The sequence below is a fragment of the Rhododendron vialii genome, chromosome 13a, assembly GCF_030253575.1.
Source record: "Rhododendron vialii isolate Sample 1 chromosome 13a, ASM3025357v1".
NCBI classification, from domain to species: domain Eukaryota; kingdom Viridiplantae; phylum Streptophyta; class Magnoliopsida; order Ericales; family Ericaceae; genus Rhododendron; species Rhododendron vialii.
In genome coordinates this window covers 29530102-29555100 of record NC_080569.1, presented here as the reverse complement: position 1 = coordinate 29555100, position 24999 = coordinate 29530102, and the positions used below count along the sequence as shown (strand labels likewise).

At 39.5% G+C, this 24999-nt stretch overlaps 2 protein-coding genes and 1 long non-coding RNA gene across 13 annotated transcripts; 1 reads left to right on the top strand and 2 right to left on the bottom strand.

Moving 5' to 3' along the window:
- Positions 1-645: 645 nt before the first annotated feature.
- Positions 646-6103, bottom strand: LOC131312434 (nuclear intron maturase 1, mitochondrial). Of its 8 annotated transcripts, none has more exons than XM_058340170.1 (5): positions 5296-6103; positions 3110-4550; positions 2892-3006; positions 2617-2717; positions 646-2523 (listed from the first exon to the last, which is right to left on the bottom strand). In XM_058340170.1, the coding sequence occupies exons 1-2, from the start codon at positions 6047-6049 to the stop codon at positions 3301-3303; spliced, it is 2004 nt and encodes a 667-aa protein (XP_058196153.1). In that variant the 5' UTR covers positions 6050-6103; the 3' UTR covers positions 646-2523; positions 2617-2717; positions 2892-3006; positions 3110-3300. The 8 variants fall into 8 exon arrangements, with proteins under 8 accessions (XP_058196153.1, XP_058196150.1, XP_058196149.1 ...); XM_058340167.1 differs by lacking the exon at positions 2617-2717 and having other exon boundaries at positions 646-1889; positions 2204-2523; XM_058340166.1 differs by having other exon boundaries at positions 646-1411; positions 1508-3006.
- A 3332-nt stretch (positions 6104-9435) lies between these two features.
- Positions 9436-15527, top strand: LOC131312433 (uncharacterized). Of its 4 annotated transcripts, XR_009195871.1 has the most exons (9): positions 9436-9547; positions 9638-9732; positions 10285-10472; positions 10605-10661; positions 11582-11655; positions 12680-12860; positions 13991-14097; positions 14720-14794; positions 14963-15527. It is a non-coding gene; the product is annotated as an uncharacterized LOC131312433 (long non-coding RNA). The 4 variants fall into 4 exon arrangements; XR_009195872.1 differs by having other exon boundaries at positions 9455-9732; positions 12722-12860; XR_009195873.1 differs by lacking the exons at positions 9436-9547; positions 9638-9732; positions 10285-10472; positions 10605-10661 and adding an exon at positions 10990-11110.
- LOC131312432 (potassium channel KAT3-like) lies at positions 11167-16418 on the bottom strand. Its single transcript, XM_058340163.1, has 11 exons — positions 15658-16418; positions 15118-15333; positions 14871-15026; positions 14718-14775; positions 14041-14358; positions 13130-13369; positions 12912-13010; positions 12778-12810; positions 12401-12586; positions 11623-12304; positions 11167-11425 (listed from the first exon to the last, which is right to left on the bottom strand). Exons 1-11 carry the CDS (start codon positions 15834-15836, stop codon positions 11289-11291), a joined length of 2304 nt encoding a protein of 767 aa, XP_058196146.1. The 5' UTR covers positions 15837-16418; the 3' UTR covers positions 11167-11288.
- Positions 16419-24999: the final 8581 nt, after the last annotated feature.

The following is a 24999-nucleotide window of genomic DNA, read 5'->3' as shown; positions in this document are numbered from 1 at the left end:
AATTTAATTATTCCCATTGCGGATGCTCTAAAGATGGGTTCTAACCATATATATGCTTCTAACTTTGATATTGTTGATGAGGCTAGTAGCAGGAGGGGTGGTGGAGGAGGGGTCTCCTTTTGTTTTCGAATAGATGGAGCTTGGCAGAAACAAGGAATTGCGAATGCTGCCATCCTCATAGACAGTTTGCTTTTATGAAATAGGTTGAACTCTATATTGATTGTAAATTTTAGTAAAGTCTCAGTGCAAGGGAGGGCTAGTTATTGTATGACTGCTATATTTTGGATCTCTCCCTCTCTCCTCTCATATTTTGGAGAGAAAAAAAATACATTTTTTCCCTTTTTTAAAAAAATTCTGGAATTTTTAAAAAAAAAAAATTCAAATCGGATCATATTCAGATTTTCGGATCCGATTTTTTTGGATTCAAATTATCATTATCGGATCCGGCCCATTGACAGACCCATTCTGAAGGCGTGTTTGCTATAGCTCTGGATACAGATTCTGCATTATAGCTTCCGATTCTATTTTCGTCGAACAATCTGACGCGAGTATGAGTTCATGTGTAGCCTATTTCTTGTTGACAAGTGAATAAAAGATGAGTATGAAGCATTGAAGAACTATACAGAAACATAGAACATGAAAAAAAAAAACTCACAAAATTACTTTATTCATTGAACAAGAACTGCAATAGTTCGAAGCATTCTTTTTTTTTTTTTATCAGCATAGTTCGAAGCATTCTGTTACTACATAGTAAAACAAAAACAGGAAATTAAACCTACGACAGCCAACGACCAACAAGAAATTAAACCTAAGACAACCTATACGACCGCATACAACCAACAGGAGATTAAATTGCACCTATGACAAACAGAAAACAACCCAGAACCACATCGAAGAAGGACCTAACAACCACCATACTGACATCGTCAACTGACTGGCCTCAAGGAAGGTTACTGACCCAAGCGCGCACCATGCTAAGGCCCTCAGCAAGCTTGTTAAAAGTCTTGACAAACAGCGATGGGTCCACGAACTCCTCCATTGTGTTTTAAAGAGTTGAATACATGTTTTTGTTGAGGATGGATCAACTTGGGTGTTCTGACTTTTGAGCCTTAATTCTGATACCACTCTCCTTTAGCATGTTGACAGAACGCCGCTTTGTCATATGCTTTATCCTTCTTCATTACTACTTTGCTAGAGTGATTCCTAGAATAGCTCTGGCCATCGTCTGACTCTCTTTTATCCTTACAAGCCGAAGAGGTTTCCCAAGCCAACCCTTTGCCCTTTGCAAACCTAAACATGACTTCCTACAATTTCACGCTCTTCATCTGATGTGGGTGCCCCTAGAGTCGAAGGATGGGCAAATGCTCCGGTGAAGTCTTTTATTCCAGAAAGGCTTTGCATCAAGGTGTGCCTAAAAGTCACGAAATCAAATTGCGCAAGAAAGTTTAGTAACATGGTTTGAGGGATGGGAAAATGTGGAAAGTAGGGTTGCCTAAAACGAATATACCTGAGCGTAAAGCCGCCAAGGTCCACTCAACAAACGTAGTAAACAAACCGGCTCAAGCGGTTTTCTTGCATCTGAACCCCTCAACGAATTTTAAGGACTTTACCTCACGAAGGCCAATCAACTAAATATATTTCATGAAACAACCAAGAATAAAGGAGCTTCCCATTAAGTTTTGGGTTGATTGTTGAAAAATGTACAAGTACATGTTCTGATAGTAAGAACTTTATAACTTTCAAGCCTTGCAATATTCCACTGTTTAACACAATAATTCATTTTCTCTAAGGCCTTGCAATAAAACAGAAAACATGTGTGGCATTTTAGGTCTAACACAAAATCTCCTACACTAAAACGATCCTCAAGCTACTGATCCTTTCCTTTTTACCTGAAAAATGGTTTCAACAACATGGATTAAATCGTGTACCATGACAAGCTGAATGAGAGAACAAGAGAATCCAAAGTATGATGCTCAAGTCGCCTAGGTTTTCCTTTTCACGGTCGCAAATTAAAGGGACGGGGTTCTTGTGCAGTTTACTGAAAAAATATGAAAAATTTAGCAAAATCATTTCATTATAAAGCAATCATCTCGAATGAGACGAATGATATCCAAAACCCAGTTTGAAATGTCACCACTTATATAAGCGGCTCACAGCCAAGACTTTTTTTCCATCAAAAAGGTACGACAGTGAGAAGACTTACCTTGATCATTATTCGCAACCATTTCAGATGCTTGAGCCCAGAAAGGGTTAATATTGATTGGGACTTCATCTCAGGTCAGGTTTTATCTGAATACTTCTTTCTTCACCCCATCATTTCAGATATGAAGATTGTTGTCTTCTATCTCTAACATACCAATGCTTTTGTCTAAGGTCCTGTAAGCAAAAAGGAGAAGCCGTATCATCGTCCTACACTTGTTTCGGAGAGAAAATGTACTCTCTCCCTCCTCTCAACTGTCCCTCCCTCTCCCTCCAAGAAACTTCTGGTGGTTCTCTCACTCATTCTGGCTTCATACTATTGTCCTGAGAATGGAGGTGAAAGGGTGAGAAGGGTCCATAAGTCCTCTTAGTTTTAAAAACATGTTACTGAAATATCCACAATATGAATATCCCTACATGCTTCAGACATAAAACACTTCTGACATTTAGGTAACTTTGCCTTCAATTCTCCACTTTACTCAAGTCTCCAGGAAAATTCTAACCATGTAGCTCCAAAACTGAGGTGGAAAAATGGTATTATTGATGAAGCTCAGGAAGATCAGTGTAGGATTGCAATTAACATACATCTTTGTGATTTACCCTAATCGTTTTTACCATAAGTTACATAAAAACAAAATCATGAAAGAATTCCATTAATTTTGTTAGCAAATAAAGGGAGAGTTCAGAAAAACCTGATGGCAGTTAACCAAATATGAGAAACCGAAAGCTTGCTTTACGAGCCCCTTGCTATGCACTGTCCTATGCTATTTCGCAAACTTCCTCGCAGGTACAGCGGCTATTAGGGTCCTAAACATATAGCACATATTCCAAGAATAAATATTGAGGTGACAGAAGAGAAGAAATTATACAAGAATATAGTCCTCAACAACATAAAGAGTGTGCTATTTACCGAAAAATACTGCGCTTAGTGCGCATCTGACCATTACGCAGATACACAATGCCCACAATCTTTTTGAGGAAACGTGCTACCAAAAAGCGCCAGCAATTAAGTTCCTTGAGGTCTTAAATAGATTCTCTGGTTCTATTACTCAGATCTGTAGGTACCAAACTACCAATACATTCTTTTAATCGTTTTTCATTTCATTTAGGATTAGATAACAGTCTATGAACACCAAGTGTTTTACAGTCCCACAAAATCTCCGATATCTCATCTTGAGGCACACTCAGAGCCTCTTGTTTGATTGACCTGTGTAATGCACAGAAGAATTTTGGGTCTTGCAATCTGATGTACTCATGCAAAACCCTCTCATGATTCGGGACCCAGTTCCTTGGGAGCGGAGTGTAATCACAAGAAGGAATCAAAGACATGCGAGAGAACTGCACACCTTCTATCTTATCAACAAGTCCCATACTCAGAAGATCAGAGTACTCAGGTACAGAACTCTTATTACTCACCCTCAGTGGATTACTGAGATCACGCGAAGCTATCTTGTATACCTTGGCACGAGATTTCAATCTATACCTTGCAGCATACAGTTTAGCAAGAGAACCACGTATCACATATGCAAAAAAAGCAACAACTTTTTTGCGGTTATCTGCATATCTGTACCAATCTGCCATGGTCTCAAGAAACTTGTTCATCTGTTCATTAGTATGAGCTTGACCTGAATAGAGCATTGGCGTACAAGGCAGTGGCTCTGGATCCTTATCACCCTTAATGAGCTCAAGCTGCCTGAATTGACGAATACATCGTTGTAAGCTAGCTGTAACTGAAAGCAAAGTACCAACACCTTTCTTGCTCACAATTTCACCACCAGTGGCAGTGTATCGAAGAGTTGGGTGTATCACCCGGAGACAAATTATATGGTCCAGGAACTGGATTCCTCTGCTGATGTGTTCTATCTCCACCTTTGAATTATCCAAACTTAACCCATATTTGCTCTCACAAAAGTCAATTATTTCCTTCCGAATTCTCAACGCCTCTTCTCTAGGTCCTCGAATCCCAACTAAGAAATGACCACCATAACGAAGGTAATCCATTTTCCTCGTTCTATCCTCCCCACTTGATGGAACAAACTCTGGCCAAGCAGGGTTATGACTACCATCATCCAATGAACTTTTCCATATCGAATCAAGCTTGGACGGCCTAAAAAACTCAACAAGTTTCTCTTCCATCATATGATCCAATTCATTAAGGCATACATTAGCCAACAAAGGACTAAGAATTCCACAACACCCATAATTGGGTACCTTGAAAGCCTCCTCGGGCGCAAAACTATCAAAAATTCTCAACCAATACGGGTCCAGCTTCGGCTCATCTGCATTTAGAATCTTTTTCTTACTTGAACCAGTTTTCTTCTTCTTCCTCTTCTTTCCAAACTCTTCTTTACCTTTGTTTTTTTTGTCAGCAACAATGAAACTTATGTCAGAATTAGGCACAAACCATATACATCTAGTAAACAGGAAAGAAAAAAAACGATAACCGAATTCTCCCTAAGGCACTATTAGGTTCACTAGACTGGAGGCAGCATAGAAGGATCATTCAAAATTTAGGTAAATGGCCATTCCATTCATTTGCAAATAAATTCCAGCGAACTATACACTCCCCAATAGCATCTCCAATGGTTCAGTTGACGAACCACGTTTTGCCGGGAGAGGAATCGTTTTTGTAGTAAAGCTTATGCACGTAGCTCCCTGGATGCTAAGAGTCTTATAGCCCAAAAACGGGAATAGCGGTTTTACTAGTTCCTTAATACCTTCTTACCAATCTATTTATAGTCAAGCAAGCCTTTCACCTGGCTAACACACAATAAAGCACGGCGGGCCCAGAAGCGACCACCAAGGGCTAGTGGAGACCAAGTTCGAAAGAGCGTCATTAGCACGACTTAAACCCGTGATCTCTTGACAACCCAAACACCATGGGTGGGAGTGAGGCATGAGCCAGTAGGCTACACCCCTGGAGGTTGAAGGGTTGTTTGTTTGTTTATTTGTTCCCTTAATGGCCGTCCCATTTGATATAATTCAGATACTTGTTATCAAAAAATAATAATCACAACAATATAAGCCAAGAAAACACCTAAACCATCAACAAAGATTACTTCAACAAAATAAAGAAAAGAAAAACCTCTTCTTTACCTCCACTACTGCACCTAGCTCCTCCATTGTCGTTCATCGGTGCCCTAAATGCCCCTTTAATCAGACCCAAAACTTTCTTATCCTTGACAGCCTTACCAACACAACCCATCACCACATTCACATCAACATGTTCAAACATCCCACTCACATCCCCTTTCAAGAACCACAGGTACCCCGCGAAACCACTCCGGATGGTCCGAATAGCCGTGTGCGGGTTCCGCCCGGGCCGGAACCCGTGCGACCTCGGCGAGAACCGGGGCTCGAAAACCGGTTCGAGGATCATTAAGAGCACTTCCTGAACAACACGGTCTTGGAAAAAAGAAGGAGATAGCAGTTTGGCGGGATTAGGGCTAAGGATGTGGAGCTGGGTTGGGGAGTTCCACTGGAAGCGGCCTTTGACGACTGCGTTTTGGAGGGAGAGGAGGGAGAGGAGGGTGTGGGAGGGGAGGGAGGATTTGGGAGGGAAGGAGGCGGTGAGGTGGGCCGAGGCGCGCTGGTAGGAGAGGACCCAGAGGTCGAGGTTGGAGAGGAAGCCGGTGAGGTTGGGGAAGGGTTTGGTGGGGTGGGTTTGGCATTTGATCCAGAGGGAGGAGAGGAGTTGGATTGGGTCTTGGTTTAGGAGGGAGTGTGGGTCTGGGTGGTGGTGTGGCGGCGGCGGTTCTTGGTTGCTGTTATGGCGGCGGCGGTGGGGAGGGGGTTGGGTGGGGGAGGAGGTGATGCGTCTCAGGTGTTTGATGGAATTTCTCAGTGTCATGTCTTCTTGTTAGCAATTCCAGTCTTGGTGATAGTATGAACTGATTGTTTTCGTTGGTTTCAACCTTCAATAATTATGATAATGATAGAATTATGAACCTTGAAAAAACACATATTACATATGATATGATAAAAGTTCATGTATAACGTTATATGTTTCGTTATCCATCACTTATTGAATTGGTCTGCGCAGCGGCCTCTTCAACTTGCTTCTGATAATAATACATGGATATATCCATATGTGCTTTTGAGAGGCCGCTGAGCGGACCTATTCAATAAGAGAACATATAACTTTATTAGTTCTTCTCTTCTTTTTTTTGAGTTTTACAAGACAAAATCTCATACACAACGTTATATGTTCTCTATGCAAATTGAAATATTTTTTTTAATCAATACAAGCTCATATATATAGAGACACACACACATGGTCACAAATATTCTCATATAACCATATATAATCATATATGGATATATTCATATGTGTTTTTGAGAGGCTGCTGCGCAGATCAATTCAATAAGAAAATATATAACGTTATTAGTTCTTTTGTTTTGGAGTTTTACAGGACAAAATATATAACGTCTACTAGTAAGGTTCTGAATACCATACTGGAGATGATACTGATTTTGTCACTGATATACGTACCGGTACCGGTGTCTTACTGGTTACCGTTTCGGATTTACCACTGTACATGCATATTTGTCAAAAAAATACATATATTTTCACCTAAATCTCAGAAAAAAGTAGTGTATATGGTTCAAATTAAAAATGCAATAGTACATCATTTTATAACTTGTTTTCATAAATAATAATTTCACCGTGATTTGTAAAAGGTACAGCAAACAAGTGGTAGACTAGTAGATAAAATAGCCTGTGGGTTGCAGAGGTAAGAATATATAACGTCTCTTCTTTATTTACATTTTTCTGTCGTACCCTTTGCTTTCTTCTCTGGCCAAAAGCGAGCGGTACCAGACGGAATGATCCTGTATGACCGAAAAAGAGCACGGTTAGGCGGAATAGGGCGAGATCGGCCAGGAAAACAGCCTAGACTAACGGCTCGTTTGGATCGAGCGATTTCAGGAGAAAAGAAAGGGGAAGGAGGAAGAACTCAATCTCTCCTCCGTTTAGATGATCCACAAGGCGAGAGAGGGTGAGGAAGGGTGGGAGACGAGAGTCTCATCGTTGCCCGTTTCTGTTTCTCGCCACTTTTGGCGCGATTCCGTGAGAAAGGAGAAGAGACAGGCGATTGGAGAGCGTGAGTGAGAGTAGATCTCACTCGCTCAACTTCCGGCAACGCGTGTCGGCTACGCCGTCGTCTTTTCGTCTTTGGACCAGTGGCTGTGTAGTCGCCGGAGAAGAGGGAGAACAGTTTCAGATTGCCGGAGAAGAGAGAGAATAGTTCAAGGTCGCCAGAGAGTCACCGGAGAAAAGACCAGTCGCCGAAGATGGGAGTGAGAGTTTCATTTCTCACGTGCGTTTGGATGGGATGGTGAGAAATCCCACCCCTTTTTTTTCTTCTCTCACTACTAAGGGAGACCACTCCCCTTTCTTCCCCTTTCTCACCTGGGCATCAAAGGGGCTATAAAGGAACTCCGGCAGGAAGACGAGTTTGAGGCGGAGGAGGGATGAGGAGAGGGAGAGAGAAGATGGGATGATGTCATCGCAATCACCGCTGCTGACTATGCTGTCCGCAGGGAGGTGGAGATGTTGGCGATGGTGTCGGCACTGGCCCATGTGGTGGGCGGAGATGGGGGCGGAGGGGATTAGGATGAAGATGAGGCAAAAGAGAGAGGAGGCTGTGCTGTAGATTTGTTTGTGATATAGAGTTTCTCTCTATATGTCAGCTTATATAGGAGGATATTTTTGTCTTGGTTTAATTTCTTTTTTAAAAGAAGTAAATTTAAGGGCTCAGAGCATCTCTAGTCTTGACCCATTTTAAGACTCAAATTTAAAAATGGGGCAAAAATCACAAAAATCTTTCTCCAATCTTTGACTTAAACCCTTCCCCATTTTGGGTTTTACCCATTTTTTTGCCCAAATTTGAGACAACTTTTGCCTTGACCCATTTCTCCAACGGCTAGTTAGAAAGAGAAAAAGAGGGAGATGTGTAAAATTTGGGTTTGATGGTTGGAGATGTGTCTACCCAAAATGAATTTTTACCCAAAATTTGATTCAAATTTGAGGAAAAATATGGGTGAAGGCTGGAGATGCTTTTACTAAACTATATTAGTAGACTAGAGGGGTTACAAATATTAGAAGTGAACTAACTAGGTTATAAGTTCTCTATAATGAACTCTAGACTAATTTTTTAAATTATGTTGGTTGTGTATGATAATGTCAATTAAGTAAACTCACGGATCCCAAGCTAGTAAATTTTTTCTTAAATCAGTCAGTATTCCCTCCTTTTTTTTCCGGTCAAACGGAAATTCCTCAGTATTGTCTTCGTTCCGTTAACGGCATCTTCCATTTTGCGCCAGATAAAAGATGAAGGGGGTTAAGTGTCCGAGTTAAACGATGAAGGAGGCAACTCGTTACCGAGGTATAGTTGGAGGGGGCTTAATGTAATTTCCCTAAATTTCAAAATTAGACAGATAGTAGTAAATCGGAAGAAAGGAAATATTTTTTTACGTTCATAAATTTTGGTTAATCATCCATCTTCTTCGACGGGAGGAATAAAAAACATTGAAATTATAAAGCAAATTCGAATCAAGTTCATGAAATCGTAAAAACTGTCACTGCATGAATTTTTAGCAAATTTTGGTCATAACGTTTTCACTGAATCAGATTAGGGATGTCAATTCGCCCACGCCGCTCAGAACCCGGCCGGGGCGGTGGAGGAAGTTAAGAATAAAAAAAAGATGGGGAGAAAGTTAACCGTTAAGCCAAAGGAACCGCATTCTCTCTTGGCTTCGTTCTCTCTCTCTCTCTGCATACAAACTCAATATAAGTTTGGCCGTTTGGGTGGATCGAGAATCTGAAACCTAGCTCGCGACTGCCCGGAAAGTCTAGTACACCGCATGAAAATGCGGAGACCATCAACCACGCGCCTAAGTGGGTCCCAAAAAATATAGAAAAATATTTATAAATTTTAAAATAATATTTTATGGGATCAGCTTCAACGAATATCGATAAGTTTGTTTTTTTTGAATTCGTAAGTTCCCTACAAATTCAAAAAACATATCTACCTCCCTATAAATTCAAAAAAAATCAAAAAACATATCTACCTCCCTAGAAATTAAATAAAAATATATATCTACCGATATTCGTTGGAGCTGATTTTTCACAGGGTCCCATAAAATATTATTTTAAAATTTATAAATATTTTTCTGTATTTTTTTGAGGCCCGGAGTAGGCCTATATATATATGTGCGGTGGACGGTCACCGCAGTCCTAGCGCGCGACTGCCATACTCGATGAAAGATATTCACCACGGTGACGCAAAGTCGGCCAATGATCGTGCATTAAGGACCAGGACAGCACCTAGACCTCAAAATCCTCTAGGTTTGTCCATATGATTACTTGGGTTGTCTGTCTTGTTTCTTTTTTGTTGTTTGAGCTCCAATTGTTGCTTACATCTGTGGCCATTCGCAGGAAACGTGATTGAAAATGCTTTTTCCACGACTTACTAAAGAGGCAAGAGCATCTCCGGCTCTTACTCTTTCGATTGATTCGTGACCAAATTCTGAGTAAAAGCCTTGAACTCACTCCCCATCGTTGGCTCAAACTCATGCCGTGTAGAGTTTTGCTCAAATTATTGTTATCTTGTTTTGCACTTCACAATTTACAACTATGCCTTAAAAGGAAGCTTTTACCCAAATTTGTGCTTCTATTTGAGTTTTCCCATTGGAGCGACACATACCGAATGAAGCTTTTACTCAAATTTGAGTAAAGGGCTAGAGATGCTCTAATGGAATTCTTATTTTGGTGCAATGGATGTTAATGTTTATATGTGAGAATTGTTGCAATGACTAAATTTGACTTTTCAATTGTTGGTCCTTTTGGCCATTCACGCATGAGTTTTGAAGATCACCATTTGGATTGTTTGCAATTTTCCGTTCAGTGAAGTCCATACTTGTGTGGGTATTATAGCCTCTCTTGTAACAAATACTGAACTCAAGCATTATCAATACAATCTTTCCCTTTCCCAGATAATCTAACATGGCATTACGGTTATTATAGTAAACAATCTTGATTTCCCGTCTCATTTTAAGTTTCAATTAGTTTTGACTTTTGTGCAGCTATCGCTAATCCGTTTGTGAGATTTTCAAGGCATGGGACAATTACACTAGGTTGATTCTGGAGGAATCCTCCAGATGATTTGAGGATGCTTCTTCCTCGAAGAAGGGACAAGTTGGGACCTTTTGCTCCGGTGAAACACTGAAGTATCTGTTCTTGGCTCTTGGGGACAACTTTGGTAATCGTTTCGGTGAGTTCGTTTTTAACATGGAAGCTCATCCTTTTCCGTAAAGGAACTACTCAAAGGTAATTCTGCTTTTCCTTCAGCAGAAGCATTATATTGTATAAAGCATAATCCTGTGTCACTTTTTGGAGGTCGCAGCAGGAGAAAGTGAGCGGAAAATTGTTTGCATTTCTATTATTGCATCTGGAAGCCAAGGTAGTCTGACCATTACATAACAAGTATTAGAGGTAGCTCAATTGGTCTCTCTTTGTCCAATGAATTGATAGTTGTTGATCTACAGCCCCCTGTCACACTAAAAAAAGCCCAGTGACATAACAAGTATTAGAGGTGGCTCAATTGGTCTTTCTTTGTCCAATGAATTGATAGTTGTTGATCGACAGCCCTCTGTCACACTAAAAAAAACCCAGTGTACCTAAGGATACTGCTGCTATTTTTTTTTTTTTAAACAGAAGAAGAAGAAGAAGAAGAAGAAAAAGTAACAGGAGGGTTCTCTCTTGCAGTCCTAAACAAAAAACATGTAATTGGAGGAATGATAACAATACTGCGGAATTGTCAATCTTTACACCACCAAATCATGACAATTTTGCAAGATGTGTTTTTTCCTGGATACGAGAAGCAATTGAATGAGATGTTTTCTTAATCCTGTATGTGTTGAATGCAACTGTGATTGGCTTTTCCAGTTTTCAGTACTATTAACTTCTTTGGACAGACAATTCATTTGACTTATATACCCTGTTGTTTTGTTATTACTCTCATTGTAACACAGTATCCTTGAAGCTAGAAGCTTTTCCATTTATTCAATATCGCTTTTCAATAATTAGTTTAATTACACTCTGAACTTTCAGAATCAACTTGAAGGAGAAACAAAGTGTCCCCATCTCGGACAACACTTAGGTCATCTATTTCAGCATTCTCTGCGTTTACCACTTTTGTTAGACTGTGGTCTCCAAATTTTTCACCTGCAGTTCCACAATGGCATAGTATGCAAACATAAGCACTAAAAAATATGACATACCTTTTAGGCCTGAGCGTACTCATTTCTTGAAATTGAATACCATACTGTCTTTATATGTATAACCGAATATATCAACTAAATAAATAGTTTTTAATTGCAGGTTCAGTGTCATAGTACTCTTTGAGGTCAAAGCAAGCTTACCGGCGATCCTCAATAGCTCTTCTAAGGAATCAGGTAGGATTATTAGCTTCCCAAGTTGCTTTTGTGAGGAAATCTTCTTGTGGGATTTCATGTGAATGGTGACTCTCTTAGGGAGTTTGATAATATGATTCTCAGCCTGAGCCCTAGAATGACCATTGATTCTTGAAGGCTTGAACTGACCATTCCTAGTGTTCTGTGCTGTTTCTGGTCTGAAAATGTTGGTTTTGTATTCATCTATCATCCGTCTCGTTCCATAACTCAGTATAAGGTCTTTTTTGTTTTTGTTTCCCTGCTGTTCATCTAGAGCTTTTGGGGTCCACCCGCTGGCATCTGGATTGTTTACATTTGCTCCTCCTTCCTGAAGAGCTCTAACCATTTCAAGATGCACATTACGAGCAGCAACATGGAAGGCTGTTTGGCTGCAATCAGCAAATAAATTTATGTCCCTTCCTTCTCTGGTGAAAGTATGACCTTCTCCAGTTTCTTTTTTCCCACTAACATCTGAATTATTGAAGCCTATATTGCTCATATCTTGCATTGATGGATCTCCATGCGGATGCTCTTCACTTGTATCATGAGAAAAGCTCTCTCTTTCAATTGCTTCATCAACCCACTCACCCATGTTCGAACTTGGATCTTTCCATAGGTTCACGGAGCAAAAGCTTTCCATCCCTTTCAATTTCTGTAAATTAGATGTATAAAAAGTTAAATCAACCTTCCTTGCAGCGTGTCTTGGGGAATGAGAAAGAAAGCCAATAAAATTTAATCTTGCGTATACCTTTTCAAGATTGCTCATAATGGTATCACCATCTTCTGTATTTGCTCGAATAAGTTTCATCAGTATAGTTTTGTTCAGTCGTAATATTTGAGAAATCTCAGCAGTTCGAACTGTGAATGGTTGTGTCCTGTTACATAGAACTCCAATTTCTCCGAATATATCCCCCGCAATGGCCTTTCCAAGAAACTGTATGTAAGTGCATGAACGAATATGAAGTTAGATTGGCTTTGTTGTTCATTCTACATACATTTATTTACCGTCTCCACTTGCTTGTCTTAGAGATCTCAAACAATTGGACCTGATTAAGTTGCAACTGTCAAGGTCCAAGGACACAAATGGAGACGGAGGAGTAATTCATGACTGTGACAAGTACGTACTTGGTCTTGCCCATGAATCTCTGCAATGAAATCCTGCCACCAGAAATCATTTGGACATCATTCTCAATCCAGATATGCTACAGGTAAGCATTATTAAAACATTACAGTTCTTGATGGATACAAAGCTTTCTCACCACTGCTCCTGAGACAATTATGTAAAGATCTGTTGGTGACTCATTCTGAAGGATCACATCTTCCTTGGGCGGGAAATACTCTGGTTCCATTTGAGGAACCTATTGCAATGCATGTGGTTTGGTGTTATATACGGCCATAGAATAAATTTTGACAGAGGATTTCATCAAAACACATGAACATGGAAAAAATGGAATCGAAGAGAGAAGAAAATGAATACCAATTGGAAAAGGAAGTCGTGAGAAACACCCTGGAAAAGGTGGACATTCTGAACGACATGGAAGAACAAAAAGTGGCCAATGCTAGAACGAATGGCTTTTGGTAGGCCATTCAAGGTCTCTTGCTGTTTCAGTCCTTCTGTTTTGAAATCGAGGCATATATGAGCCAAAATTTGATCCTCTATGCGCGAGGGCAATTGATTTCTTCTTGTGAATTCTGAAGCAGCTCGGATAGTATCCCTCTACAGGATCAAAAGCAAGTTCTTTTAACAAGACAAGTTTGAGAAAACGATCCCATGAAGTGGTGAAGAAAACTTGACCATTAGAATGGGCCATTATAGTGTGGCGGCTGATGATTGAGAGTACGTTGTTGTAAAATACTTTTTACTGTAGGAATTGCAAATAACTGTTCTTTTAAGTCTTAAAAAGGATGCTAAGGTGTATGAAGTTCTCCATATAAAACTACAAGATGATTGAGAGGATAAACTGAGCCACTGAGTCTGTCATATTTTGTTTATCCATTTCGTAGTCGTGCTTTGAATCGGATGGACAAATGATCTCTTTTTGTGAAGAACTTTTTTAACATTTTTCTCGTATCTAATATCCCAATTAGCTTTTTGATTGGTGAATAAAATTCTGCAAAATTGTTCACGAAAACATTACTCGTTGATCCTAGCAAAGGCACGACTGTTGAAAATAAAGACAATAGGGGACACAGGGAGTATTAAATGTATGTTCTTGTACTTTTGACGGTGGTGACTTTGAATCTGGTCCCTCTTCTTTCTTTTTTTGTTGGTGGGTTGCGATCATAGTTTTGGTTTTGTAGAATCTGCTTAGTGTGTGAATTTTTCTTCCTTAAAGAGGTTTAAAAACGGCTTGGAAGCAGCATAATTTTGTAGGAAAGAGAACGTACAAAATTTCTCGTGTGGCTGGTCCGATGAACGACGAGGTTTGTCATGTTTCCAATGAGGTATGCTGTCAATCCTAAGTTGAATAGCATGTAGAAGCTAGTAAACAACATCTCTCTGGTATTCTCAGCATGCAAGTCCCCGTAACCAGTAGTGGTTAATGTTGTGATAGACCAGTAAATCGAAGCTACATATCTGTCCCCAAGGCTCTCTTCTTTGAAATTTGGGTAGACTGCACCAATCCATGTTTTGTTTGGATTTTTATATTTATCTGCAATCATGTAGTTAAAGCATCCGGCACAGTGTACTGCAAATAGTGTAACCTGAAAAAACATAGGAAAGAAATTTTAAGTTTTCGTTTCGGTTCTATATCTTTTATGTGCAGATTCGGATCATTTGAATTTGAAAAAAAAATTGTAACAGAAAATTTTGGAAGGATATGAAACAAACTTTTTGTAATTATGGGCATCTTGATTGTAGGTCAAATTTTTTGAAAGGATATAAAACAACATTTTTCGATTTGCATGCAACTTTTATGTGGCATTCTCATCATTGTAGGTACTTTTGATAAAACATTGTAACCTGGAAAATTATAATGGATTGAAATCAAAGTTTTCATTATCGTTTTATCACTTGTGTTACAATGTGACGTATAGGAATCTGATAAAATTTTGTTTCTTACAGATATGAGTTTTGTGCACCGAATCCAGAAATAGCTGTAGCGGATGTCCTTCTCTAGTCTGAAGGAAAGAAAATGTTGTAAGTATTTTGTGTTTTCCATTATAATCATTCAAGAGTTGCCAAACCAATAAAGGGTTCGAATATGTTGATGGACCTTGCAAACAAAGAGCTGACTCGTCTGAGACGCCAAAGTCTGAGCATGTTGAGTAATTTAAAGCCAATTCCACTACTATGATCTGTGAACAGGAGGCTGAGGGATTGGAAGGGCAGTGTTGAACAGATATCAAAAAGAAACCAGGTTGATATGTACCTGTAATTTGGAAAAGGGTGTCATCTAAAGAGGGTCAGCAACTTTTTAGACAGAAAACACAAATGACTATTGAAATTCCTTGCTTAAGGACCTGGTTGCAATTTTCTTGGGGTCATCAACAAGAAGATACGATTGACTGTCAAGATATGCCACAAAGAAGGTGAGAACAATATCGATGGTAAAGAAGCCATTGACAATGTTGTCAATTATGAAAAGGGCATCTTGCTTGTTTTTCAGAAATGCAAACTCAAATGGGCAGATCCAGGCGGAGTAAACCACTAGAACAATCAAGAACATCTCCCAAGCCCTGAAATGAAGAACATAGAATGAGGTTTGGCATAGTTTCTTGTTTCTTGTTTCTTGTTTTATGTTATGATTTCTCTGAGACACAGGAAACTTGTTTGGTTGATGGTTTTTGAAATTTGCTTTTGTTTTCAGTTTTCGTGAAACTAACTCATTTTTTTGAGAAAGCACAAACAAGATGCTTTTCGATTCTTGAAAACTACATCCCTCGAGAACAAATGAAATATTAAGTATGAGTGTGTCGTTTGTTTCGAAAGACAATATCTCAAAAGTGTTCTGAGAAAACACCAACCAAACCGGTGCAAGCAGATTTAGAGTGCATCAGTACCTATAACGAGGGGTGAACGGGCAGATAATGCATCTTCGGAGTTTGGTTGCTTGGTTGATTCTGGCTCCAAGGGAAGGGAGGATGTGATCACTGGAGAAGGAGCCGAAAGCCCTATCGTTACCCCCTCCAAACTCATCGCAAAAGCGTTGCAAGAAGTTTTTGGTACATGGAAGCGACATTATGTGGGTTTTGAATTGGAATTCACTCAAAGGCTACGGTGGAGTCTTTTAAACTTTGATGGGTTAAGTTGTTGGGACGAGCTGATATATAAGCATCGATGTTGGCTAGTGACGGGGCAAGGTGTCTAACTGTTATTAACTTTTTCTTTGATGCCACCTTTATAATGGTTTTTTGAACGTGTTTGTTATGATTTTTGCAACTAGTGCATCACTACGGGTGCTAAAGGTTAGAAAGGCAAAAGGCGAAAGGAGTATTTTCAGTTGTGCTTGAACAAGAAATGTACCGAGATTGGAAGAATGCTGCCAGAGTATGAAGTGGCAGACATGAGGTAATATGTCATGCAGTTGCGGAGATATGAGTCTTGCTGTGTGTGTGTGTGTGTGTGTGAGAGAGAGAGAGAGAGAGAGAGAGAGAGAGAGAGAGAGAGAGAGTAATGTTGTTGGTGGAAATGGTGGAAGCTCCATCATCAGTAGATGAGGAGTGATATATAGTCGGGGCTTTTTGAAGGACAAGATATGAGTGAAATATGTCTAATAGTGTTTTCATTTCAGTCTCCAGACAAGGGAGGGGGATAACATGTTATGGATGCCACGTGGACCTGTAGAGTCTAGTTCTAAATAGAGGCATTCCCAGAAACTCAAATTTAGTAACTAAATATGGTTGTGTGTGTACTGTGTAGTTTGATAGGGTTTGAGAGGTAAGGGCTGTAATGTGGCGGGCTTCACTCATTGCGTCTCCGACCTCCAAACACAACGCGCTTCCTCCCAACAAGGATAACACCACATTCGTGTTCGGTGAAAATCATATGAACTGAGTGCCATGACCTGTGAAAAGTCTGCGAACACGTGTTTACCACTTCAGCGAATCGTGCGGCTAAGAGAGACCAGAGTAGAAATACAAAGAGATCTCGTGATGTTCCGATGGGTACAACACAAGGGAAGATGCAAGCACTGTGGTCCTAGAAAATATTGGTGGTCTACAGCAAAACTTCAGCCCCGTGGTCCTTAGCTTGATTGGCGAAATTTCGCTGTTTGCATCGTACGAATTTATTGCCCTAATAAGTACGGCTGTAAAGCTTTGCTCGTTTACTAAACGAGCGAGCCGAGCTTAGTCATTTACTAAACGAAACTCTTTAATTGAGTCGAGCCGAGCTTTTGTCGAGCCGAAAACTCGAGCTCGGCTCGTTTTAACGAGCCGAGCCGAGCTCGAGTTCTGGGCTCGACAAAAGCTCGGCTAGTTAAGGGAGGCTCGGCTCGAATTAAAGTCCTACTAATAAGGAAGGAATAGTAAACGAGCCGAGTCGAGCCGGGAGTTAATGAGCCGAGCTCGTGAACTGTTCTATTCGTTTATAGCCCTACTAATAAGGAAGGAATTGATGATCCCTTCATGTACTGGAAATTCACTGTGGATTCAATGCTTAGGCATCAACTATTGCAAGAAATTCATTGTAGCTTCAACTGGGCATCATAAACTGTTAATAGCAGGGTGTAGATGTCTACATCCAATTAGAATGCTCTGCAGTCAAACATTTTATACTTTCCACACTTTGATTTTGTTCTACCTTCGTTATTGGGGGTTGTTGCATCGTGAGAAATTCTCATGCAAGGAATCAACTGCAAGTACGACACAAAGCTGGCTTAGCTGGTGGGGCGACGTGTTCCATTCGGGGGCATATCTTTCATGCTTTGTTGCTTTTGCCTGCATCCTTTTTTCTCGTTGCATTTTCGCTTCGAGTTACTAATAAAATTTCTTTTGCCGAGGAAAAAGAAGCGTGACACAAAGCTGTTGAACAATTCATTTATGTGTCTATGGATGGATAACGGCCCACTCATTTGGTAATCCATCCTTGTTTTATTAGATAGGCTTAAAGCAATCCTAAATTGTAGGATTTGGAATCATATTCCTCAAGAATAGGTTGTAGACGTGAAAGAAAGCATTTTTATCTGCTTATCACCCCAGAAAACCCATTGGGAATATATTGATATAGCTTTGGTGAAGACAAGGTAGTGGTAATCCATTGGGAATATTGGTAATTTGTCACGAAATTGGACACGTTTGCTATAAGGGTTTTATTTATTTATTTATTTATTTATTTCACATGCTCATTCCTCTAAAGTTGGATTTTTTTTTTCTTTCTTTTCTTGATTCATTCTAAAGTTAAAATTCAGTGTCCATCCTTACACAAGGTCACAAGAGAGGCAACACCTAGCGGTACTTGAGACTTAGGAATTTGCTCCCTCCGACAATCTGATATTCGAAACCTCTCCAGTGATATCAACTCTTTTGGGGCGGTGGGGTTGGTCCTCCGGAATTAGTCAATGTGCACATTAGTTGGTCCAGATGCTTAAGTTATCAAAACGAGTCATACATAGCTTTGCTCTGACTTTAATTGGGACTCCCGCAAGTAGGCGGTGAGATTGATCTTTCAGGATTAGTCAAGGTGTGCGTAAATTGGTCCGAACACCTGATTTATTAAAGGATAAATCTATCCACACAAACAATCTGTGTACAAATTGTGCATAGATTTTGCTGGGGGTCCCACCATGGGTCCCACACAAACGATTCAAACTGTTCATTAAATGTAAAACATATTTTCAAGGGTCTCTGCGAAAAATTAGCTCAATCCAATACTTATAGGTACTCGATCTAATTATCTAACTTTTCATTATCGGGAAATCTGAATTAAAATTTAGATGATTTGATCAAGAACTTATAGGTATTAGATTGAGTTGATTTTGCGCAAGAACCTTGAAAAAATGTTTTACATTTAATGAACGGCTCGGATCATTTGTGTGAGACCCATAGTAAGCCTGACAACAAAATCTGTGCACAAATGTGGTTAGCAGGGTTCTTTATTAGTAAAACAAAAGGTTCACAAAAGAGGCCTTTTCAGGTTTCATGTGGCCGTATTGCCAACTTCTGGACACACAAAGCACAATATTAACGAGCAAGTTTTCTGCCCTGTGATCTAGTATCCTCCGTCCACCGAATCACTTGGGTATCCAAATGTTCTCATTACTCTCGTTGGAGGAATGTGGTTCCCCCAAAATGGACTTCATCTCGAGCTTAAAAAATGGGATAGGATCCTTCTAATTTTTAGAGCCCGACGCAGGGGCGGACCTAGAATTTTATGGTACTAAGGTCAAATATTCGCGACCAAAATAATTCAATATTCAGAAAATTACGGTTGGTTTCTTGCCAACTACTGTACTAGTTTGGTTCGTTTGAGTCCTAGTAGCATATGATTGTGGGTAATCATGGACACCAACTTAGTTGGAACTCATTGGAAGGTGTGCTTCTCGTTGTGATGTCATGATGTCCTGATCTTTTTAATCTTTGTAACTTTTATTCAAATTAAAAATTAATAAGAAAATTAAAAAGATATATGCATTACTTGAGTTAAAAAGTAGATGGGACCAAAAAAATAAAAAAAAGTTTAGGCGCTAGGTGAAACAAGTTGAGCAAGATTGTAATTTTCCAATACTGTACTACTTAGGACAAGATATAGGAATGAGAGTATAATGTCATGAGGCAAAATTATCAAAATATCCAAAAATATGTGCATATCTCTGTAGAGAATTCCAATCAAGTGGGGTCAGGTGACCCGCTTGCCTCTATGTAGGTCCGCCCCCGACGAATAAAACATTCTTGCTTAAGCTTAAGTGAATCGGATGACCGCAATAAGCATGAGTCAATCACTGGATTACTGTTGTTCATTCCACCTATTGAGTGTTTTGCAATTTAAATAAGTATCCAAAGCCATTTTCTTTTGTTTTTTGGAGTGCCTGCATCAATATTTGGAGTGTCAATATCATTTCCCTATTTTTATTGAGAAAAAGAAAATCAAACACAATCATTAATTTTATGAATTATTGTCTTCCCATCTTTTATTTTATAATAATATATCTACTACCATTATACTTGTATGCAGGTGCACCGTAAAAATTTAACCGATGATTGACATCTGTACAATAGATTTGAACTCATCGGGAGTGATTCAGCAAATGAATCCCCGACCCCAAGTTATCGAGTGGCAAGGGAATTAGGGATAGACTCAATTGCTTAACGATGAACGCCCGGGGACCAAATGCTTCGACCAACAAGCGGACTCCTTGGCTGCCCTTGGTCCGACCGAAGCCATGCTAACTAACTTGTGGCCACCTACGGTACGGACCACCATGTTCAAGGATTTGGAGTGTCTTGGCTTGTACGGCTCAACTCATCATGTATGATGAGCATTTCTTTGTCCACACCTTTTTTAGTGGTAGGCAGCGGCACTTATCCTTTCACAAGAAGGATGGAACAAATGGGAACTAAACTACCTAGATTATCTTGTTTCCCCGCGAGTAGACGGCGGGATTGATCCCAAAAATTAATTGAGGCTCGCATATGTAAGCTGACCTCTGCACAAGCACACCTAAGTTATAGCAAATAATCAGGTAGTTTGTAGAAACAGAGGTAGACACTATATCACGTAGTTTGTAGGCTTCACCAAGGGTAATTAGGCTAAGTTCAGCTAAGTTTTTTGAACATTTTGAGCGTTTTGTCTTTATTCAAATTTTTTTCGCGGTTTTTAAGGCTCTATCTTGGATATTTTCAAAAATGTTTGGGTAAAAGTCATAATTTTTTTTTACTTCTCTTATTCGAGACGAATTAATAATCTACAAAAGTTAGGAGCAAAACTAACAAACGCGAAAAAAATTTAAATAAGGTCAAAACGCTCAAAAAAACCCAAAAAACTTAGCGGAACTTTGCCTCAATGTTGCGCGTGCAACGGTGCAAGTTATGCGAGAGTGCAATGTTTTACTTATTCAATCTAAGATTAAGAGAGAAAGCGACAGATTTGAACTAAAAGATTGAAAAAGATATAAAAAAAAAAGACTGATTAAGAAGCTAATTAAAAGTATGTATATTTGTGCAACTGTGGATAAATAGATTGATTAACCATCCAGGTATGAGTTTTTACTGTGAAAACTTGATGATGGAACATTGTTTACAGGATCGACTATGACACGTACTTTAAATGTACGTAGCTTATATCTATTGGGAATCCCTAATTCTGGCAAAATTTTAGGCCCAGAGCAACCACCATGCCGTTTTTGTCTCAGATTCGAACAAGGGCGAACCAAGGGGCCGATGAGCTCGAACGATCACCCTGCCCAAGTTTTAAGATCTCTTTAGAATTAATGTCAAAATAATATTGGTTCGCCCGCCCAACATTTTTATAAAAACCTAAAACCCGCCCATCCAAGATTTCTTAACGAATCTAATAATCGTCCTCTTATAGAATTGTATGCATTTATAGAATAAAATAGGTTTGGTATTTAAACGGAATGCACAAGTGCTTCTACAATTATGTGTGACTATATTTTTTATAATCGAATGTATAGGTAATCAAAAATATTTACAATATTTTTTTAAAAAATTTCTAATTGGATTGAAATCCTAAGTCCGTCCTTCCATCCAAGCTTGGAATGTTCATAAGCATAATGTGGTCGGCGATTACGATTTAGATTTAACATTTGTTAGATTGAGAATTAAAACTAGCAATAAGCACTTTTTTTACTACAGGTAAAGCCTTGATTTTCGTAATGCCATAGTGTGTGTCCAACTGGATCCTATCCAGTTTGCCCGGACCAGTTTTGTCCATTTTTTGTACCCAAGTCGTCCAATTTGGTCCAGTTTATTCTGGGTGTTTTGGATATTTTGAAGTAATAAAAATGTACCTGAAAAAATCTGGACCGGAACGGTCTGGATGCAAAAACAGGATCAAACTGGTCTGGACAGACTGGACGGGATCCTTCCCCCTTTGCATCACATTCAAAATGGAATGCTTCTATTGTCGCTGATGGAAGACAAGAGACCGTACCCCATTCCTTCATCCATTCTTTAGTGGTAGGCAGCGGGCACTTCCTTTCACAACAAGGATGGATCATATTGGAACTAAACTTACCGACATCATTTTGTTTTCCCGCGAGTAGGCGGTGGGATTGGTCACCAGAATTAATTGAGGCTCGTGTACGTAAGCTGATCCCTACATCAGCACACCTAAGTTATAACAAAAAATCAAGTAATTTGTAGAAACAGGGTAGACACTGTATCACATAATTTGTAGGCTTCACCAAATTAATGGTATTGCCTAAGTGAGTTGGTATGTGGAATTACCCTCTTGCCCTCCTTTCAAAGCAACCAAATTAAGGGTATTCAGGGGGTGTTTCCGGTAATGAATAAGTTAAGGAGAAGATGTTATTGTTAACAAGTTGTTAGTTGTTTCTACTAACCAATAAGTTGTTGATTAATGTAAACAAGATGCTAAATAAGTTGTTGATTGTGAGTGAAATACGTTGTTGATTAGTGTGAACAAAATGTTAAAATTTGTTGATTAGTGTGAACAAAATGCTAAGATGTCAAAACTTAGTGATTAATATGAACAAGATAGTAAAATGACATAAGTTGTTACCCAAAAATATTAGTGGAAACACCCCTCAATGTTGCGCGTGCAAGTTATGTGAGAGGGAAACGTTTTACTTAAGATTAAGAGATCAAGTGACAGATTTGAACTACAAGATTGAAAAAGACATCAAAAGAAAAATAGATTGATTAAGAAGCTAATTAAAAGTACATTTGTGCAACTGTGGATAAATAGATTGATTAACCATCCACCTATGAGTTTTTACTGTGAAAGCTTGCTGATGGAACACTGAGGGAGTGTTTGAAAGGGATTTTGAGAATAAAATCTGAGAGGATGCATTATCACACTGTGATTGCATCCTCTCAATATTTGTGACTGCATCCCAAGATTCGACCCTGTTCGGTTTGAGTTTTGAGAGATGTTTTTAAAGGTAATAAGTGAAGAGAGATAGATAGAGAAAATTTATTAGATACCACGCGCAGGGGTTTTGAAACCCCCAAACGAACAAGCTCTAAATTTTTTAAAATATTACAAGATCGACTCTAACACGTACTTTAAAAGTATGTAGCTTATATCTATTGGAGACCCCTAATTGTGACAAAATTTTAGGCCCGAAGCAACCACCATGTTGTTTTTGTCCTAGATTTGATTAAAGGCAAACCAAGGGGCCGATGAGCTCGAACAACAGCCTTGCCCAAGTTTTAAGATCTCTTAGATTTTTATTTTTTTTTGTCAAAAATGTCAAAATAATATTTAGTTCGTCCACCCAACATTTTTATAAAAACCTAAAACCCGCCCATCCAAGATTTCTGAATGAGAGTCCTGCTACCGGTACAGATTTTTGTGCACAGATTGTGCACAGATTTCGTTGTGGGGCCCACCACGGGTCCCACACAAATTATCCAAGCCGTTCATTAAATGTAAAACATTTTTTCAAGGGTCCCCGTAAAAAATAAGCTCAATCCAATACCTATAGGTGCTTCATCCAACTATCTAACTTTTCATTCAGATTTTCGGATAATGAAAAGTTATACGATTGGATCGAGCATCTATAGGTATCGGATTGAGATTATTTTTTACGGGGACCCTTGAAAAAATATTTTACATTTAATGAACGGCTCGGATGATTTGTGTGGGACCCGTGGTGGGCCCCACAACAAAATCTGTGCACAATCTGTGCACAGATTGTATGTGTGTGTAGCATTTCTGTAAATGGAATGCACAAGTGCTTCTACCATTATGTGTGACTATGTTTTTATAATTGAATGTATAGGTTGATCAAAAATATTTAGGATAATTTTTGTAAAAATGCAGATTTGAACAGAGAGACGGAAACAATGGTGTGAACTGAGTTTTTGGTTTCCCTTGGCTCTGATACGATGATACCATTTGTTATGGCCGAAGGAATCGAAACCAACAAAGACACAGACCATACACAGATACACAAAACATCGAGATCACCGGCCTCCGGCTCTGTTCGCCATTTGAGAAATGGTTTTGTTCTGCTGAGAGTTTGAGAGTTTCAGGCGGGAGAAACAGAAATGGAGATGGAGAGGAAAATTAAACGTTTAATCCATGGAGGGAGAGGTAGAGGAACAAAACTGTATAACCAATTAACCATGGTTAAAAGGTATCAGTTAAGGGTTTTTTTTTCACAGTGACCGGTTCTTCAACTATTAAGTATTATGTAATATTTTAATCAACGGTTGTGATGAATCAAACGGCTGATAAGTAGGGTGATAGTGTGTCCCCCAGACAAGAGGGGGGACACTCTAGCATCTTCCTATAAATAATTTGTCCCGAAATTGAACACGTTTGCTATGAATTTTTTTTATTTTTGTCACACGTTCATTCCTCTAAAGTTGATTTTTTTTTTTTTCCCTTTCTTGGATCATTTTAAAGTTCAAATTCCGTGTACGTCCTTACACAAGGTCACAAAAGAGGCAGCCCTCCCTCTTAAAATCTAAGATTCAAAACCTCTCGAGTGATATCAATTTTTTTGGGGGCGGCTGGGTTGGTCCTCTGGTCGAGGAGCATGTTAGTTGGCCCAGACGCTTAGGTTAGCAAAATGAGCCGTACAAACAAAGTTTTGCTCTGACTTTAATTGGGACCCCCGCAAGTAAGCAGTAAGATTGGTCCTCCAGAATTAGTCGAGGGAAGCATAAGTTGGCCCGAACACCTGATTTATTTATTAAAAAAAAAAACAAAAGTACACAAAAGATGCCTTTTCAGGTTTCACGTGGCCGTATTGCAGAAGCCTGGACACAGAGCACATGCGTTTCGTATTAAGGTTAGGTGGGTAAGTTTTCTGGCTTGTGATCTATCCTCCTCCTCCAACCGAATCAAGGTATCCCGATTCCCAAATGTTATCATTACTCTTGTTGGAGGCTTGTGGTTGGGGGCACATGTGGTCCCCCAAAATCGATCGATGTCATCTCGAGCTTAAAAAACGGGATATGATCCTTCTAATTTGTAGAGCCTGTCGAATAAAACATTATTGCTTAAGCTTAAGTCAATCATGTTTACAGAGCGCGCGCGCACTCTCTCTCTCTCTCTTTGTGGCAATTTTATGGTTCCTCGGCGCCAATTTTAGGGTTCCTCTTTGGGGCGATGCCTCCCCCCCGCCCTCTATCACTTTCCTCTCTTCCTCTATTTCTTCTCCCTCTCCAAACACCATCCAAACAAGGCACTTTCTTTGGGTTTGGACTTGGCCCATCTAGGTGTTTGGGCTTCAACTCATATAGGTGTTT